General features: G+C 40.1%; 1 protein-coding gene across 1 annotated transcript; it reads left to right on the top strand.

Annotated features, from left to right (window-relative positions):
* The first annotated feature begins 971 nt into the window (after nt 1–971).
* LOC128456654 (uncharacterized) lies at nt 972–2,591 on the top strand. The gene is made up of 2 exons (XM_053440910.1): nt 972–1,445; nt 1,567–2,591. The coding sequence occupies exon 2, from the start codon at nt 1,587–1,589 to the stop codon at nt 2,589–2,591; it is 1,005 nt and encodes a 334-aa protein (XP_053296885.1). The 5' UTR covers nt 972–1,445; nt 1,567–1,586.
* The last annotated feature ends 2,054 nt before the right edge of the window (nt 2,592–4,645 follow it).

A 4,645-nucleotide genomic window follows, 5' to 3' on the forward strand; every position in this document is an offset into this window, starting at 1 on the left:
GTGCAGAACTGTACATATAAAACAATATGGTTACAGCAAAGTTTTGGAGCCTCTGATTAGAGATATTGAGCATTTAGAGGTAACAGGTGTATTTGTAAAAATAGTATCAAAGGTACTGTTGTATATGTGTCAGCAGACAACTTGGGCGCACACTCCCTTGCAGGATACCAAGAGTCTTTCAATGTTGAGACATTTTTTAGATTTTGTTTGGCTATCCTTAAAGATATTCAGCAGCATGATGTCAGAAGTGGGGCATTTATTTTGAGAACACCCGAACTGTTTGATGAAGCCATTAATGTACTAAACACAACTGATGCCTCATGTGTTGATGGTTTGAAGAGAGTCTGTCCTTTAAACAGACTTGCCCACTTTCATCCTGCAAAAGGGTTTCCACCTGATTGTCTTCATGATATATTGGAAGGAAATGTACCTGTGGAACTATGCTTATGTATTTCAGATTTGATTGCTAAAAAGTATTTCACATCGAATGACCTTAATGATAGGATAGCATCATTTTCTTTTCAGTTTTCTGACAAAACTAACAGACCTCAGACGCTACAAACAAACTTCTCAAAAAAAAAGAACTATTGGTGGCAACGGTCACGAGAACTGGGCCCTTCTGAGATTGCTCCCACTGTTGATTGGCCACCATGTTCCAGGGAGTGAAAAGACTTGGTCTGTGGTCCTTGAACTGAAAGACATTGTGGAACTGTTATCAAGCCCCTCCTTCACAACAGAAACCCTGTGCTAACTTCAAGCCAAAATCTCTGACCACAGACAGTTGCTTTTAGAAGTAGTTCCTGGTACAAAATTCCGTCCGAAACATAATTTTCTTGAACATTATCCTGTTCTTATCAAGAAATTTGGACCATTATTTGAGTTCTGGACAATAAGATTCAAGGCCAAACATTCATTCTTTAAAAAAGTGGTTCACAACACTGGCAACTTCAAAAATATTCTGCACACTTTGGCCACAAGACATCAACTTATGTTGTCATAATATTTGGAGATGCCAACTGTTTTCAAGCCAAATATCGAGACGGGACGAGTATCAGCTGTGTCTGTGGCAATCTTAGATGCTGCCATCAGAGAAGCTATATGGAATAAGTTTGAAGGTCTGGACTCTGTTTTACTCACCTCCATTGCTTACATAAAGGGGACAAAGTATTCTAAAGGAATGGTGCTCTCAGTTGGACATACATGTGGACTGCCAGATTTTGGGAGCGTATTGGAGATCTGTGTAGTGGGTGGCTGCATATCATTCATCATGGAACTTTTCACAGCGAGCTTCCTGGAGCATCTAAGGTGTTACCAGCTTGCCAGAAGAGACCCTGCTGCAACTGTGGTTGTTGATCCTGACGATCTGAATGACTACACCCCCCTTGCTGCATACCCTGTTGAAGGAAAGCTGCTCATCATTCCAAGGACATTCATGTTACATTAAGGTAATCTTTGATTTGGGAGGATGTGGAACATTTAAACACACAATCATTCTTTGGACCACATAACAGTATAGAGTTTTTACTATTTTACCAAATGTTTTCTTGTTTGTTCTCTCTGTTTCAGTTACTGGTGCCACATCAGCGATGCTTCTCCGAGTCATTGTGTCACCTCAGGAAATAAGACGTGTCACCCTACAGGATGTTCCCCCATCAGTTGATGAGCTGTGTACAGTACTGCGCAACACTCTGGGCCTCCGAGGGAACTTCCTTTTACAGTTTGAAGATCCAGACTTTGGGAACGAGCTCTGCAATTTGACAGACATGAAGGACCTGCCAACCGAACGAGCCACACTGAAAGTTCTGTTCACGTTTCCTGATCCGCTTTCTGACTCGACATTGGATACTGCAAGCCCTAGTTCCCAGAGTACTACAAGCCGTTGTCTGTTCAGCAGTAGTAATACAAGTCCCAGTCCCCCCAGTAGTGGTGATTTAACAGAATGGCCTGATCCATTTGTTATTCCAGATTTCTCCCATGATGTTGAGTTTCAGCTGAGGGTAGCAAATGATGCTTATGCCAATGACGGAACTGTGATGGTCGTCTCAAAGAGTGTGAAGAGTGAAATACTGGACAGACTGGCTGATTGCATAACCCAAATCACTCCCTATCGACCTAAAAACAATATAGAAAGTGTAGCCAAAGCTCTTGTTGTCGAGCACTCTTGCCTCAGGGAGCCAGGATCGGGTCAAGGATGGTATTGCTGGAAATTCAGCTTGGTATTCAAGATGGGCAATTACCGTCAGAGGATGATGGCAGCTGGATGCCCTGAAGTTCTTTTAAATAAAAGAAAAAGAGGGAAAGCAAAGAGCAAGACAGTCAAAAAGTCCAAAAAGGAAGAGATCCACTACTTGCCACAGCCACCTGAGGGACAAACTGCAGTTAAATTAGAGAAGGATCGTGAGACCATGCTTCTAGAGGTGCAGAAGTGGGATCCAGATTTACAGGTCTTGGATGAATTGATGACTGCGACGTTCTCACAGCGAAGACAAGAGATAATTGGTGATGAACCGCTCATCTCTGCTGTCATGGACAGATGGCCTGCATTGTTCTGTGAGAGACAGGTAATTCTGTGCCAACTGAGTACAGCATAGAAATCCTATAATTTGTTATCCGAGCACTGATGTAGTCATAAAGCATGTTCTCTTTGTTGCAATAATATTTATTTCTTTGTGTTTTTATTCCTACAGCTCTATACTGGTCTTATTTTTCCCTCACTCATGCCCTTTTCTCTGTTTTTTTGTTGTCTATCTGCTTCAGTTAATCAGAGTTCCGCAGAATTGTTGACAAAGACCTGCTGGAGTCCTTTCTGGGTGGACTCGATGAGTTGGTGCCCTGTCTTCTACAACTGTACAAAGCAGCTGCTGCATCGGGCAGGAGGTTGGCCCTGAGCAGCATTCTGAATTGTCTTCAAAAGGAGGTATGTACTGTGTAGATAAACATTTCCTATCAAAGAGTACTAAGATACTAAGAGATTATGATTCTATCTTGTGTATTGCATTCACCTACTTTTACCAGTTTTTTTTTTAGGACACAACCCAAAACCAAAGAACAGCTGCCCTACTTGGTCTCCCGCACTACCTTTCAGATGATTCCTCCAACATCATCAGGATGTGTGATGTAAGACACTATATTCACACATGTTATAGTACACTCTTTAGATTTAGTTTTTCAAATGTGGCTAAGGCAACATTTGTCTTGTTCATAAGAGGTTTTACCATACCCAAAGCAAGCATCATTTTCCTCACAATGTTCTTTCATTTCAAATCCAATGTATATAACATTTAATTCTTAAAACACAAACTATAACACTGTCAGGCTGTATTACATTGTTGAAAAAACATTATTGGATCCTACCGGTATTACGGTATCAGCCAGGACAGTTATTTTATTTATCATTGGTTGATATCACAGCCTTTCAGTCCAATTATTTTCTCACTCACTCACTAGACAGTTATAGCCTTTATTTATTAGAATGACCATGATGTTATAAACTTGGACATGTAAGTTAAGATGTGTATGTCTTCAGGCTCATGGCGAAACCCTCGATGTGATAATGGCAGGAATGGAAGTTGGACTACTGATTGTGCATGAAGGTCCTCTACAGGATGCATTTCCTTTGGATATCTTTAATGTGGCTGTGGTAGCAGAGGAGAAGATCATCCTACATGACATCAGAGATGTGCACACTGCCTTTGCTATGCTACTTGGAGCCATCTACTGCCTTAATCTTGAGTACCCGCGAAATATGAGGTACACGTTTGAGTTCCTTCAGAAGGTCATCATGAGCATTAAACCAGACCAATGCTCAGCAAGAGTCCATGGACTTAGAAATAAACTGCTTAGATATCGCCTTTGAATAAAAAGATGTGAAAAGTGTGTTCAATTAACACGTGTTGTGGATGTTCAGTGTTCAGCCTTTTTTCTTCATATTGAGGTTTTAATGAACCTGTTGTCTCAGATTGTGTCATTGTATAACATGTCTCACATTTGCCTTATTGTACTCTCTCTCTCTCTCTCTGTCTGTCTGTCTGTCTCTCTGTGTCTGTGTCTCTGTCTCTCTCTCTGCCCCCCCCCTACACACACACACACACACACACACACACACACACACACACACACACACACACACACACACACTTGTCTAAGTTTGAAACTGGTAAACAGCTAGTTGGTAGTGTTCAGCATTTTTCACCATATTGAGTTTTTAATGAACCTGTTATCTCAGATTGTGTCATTGTCTGACTTTGACACTGTGGTTAACTGCTAGATGGATGGCATGTTATCTGTTTGAGAACCCAATGTATGAGCTTATATATATATATAATAAATGTTGTATTTTTGGACAAATGGAAGAATTCTGTGTGTTCTATCATGTACCATAAAAGTTATAACAAATTTTTAATTTAAATCCTCTTAACTTGAAATGGGAAGTTGTATAAACATAGTAAGTTAACTCAAAACTGTAAGTTACAATAATGCAGAAATGTGCGTTTGTTCAACTAGCTAAGGAAAGTTCTTGTAGCGCTGATGTTTAATATTTATTTGTTTTAACTCGCATTATTCAGTTGAAACAACAAGTAATTAACAGTTTTCTTATACTAATAATGTGTAAGGATTTTTTGTTTTAACTCAAAGTATTAAGTTG

This window comes from Pleuronectes platessa, chromosome 15 (assembly GCF_947347685.1).
Source record: "Pleuronectes platessa chromosome 15, fPlePla1.1, whole genome shotgun sequence".
NCBI classification, from domain to species: domain Eukaryota; kingdom Metazoa; phylum Chordata; class Actinopteri; order Pleuronectiformes; family Pleuronectidae; genus Pleuronectes; species Pleuronectes platessa.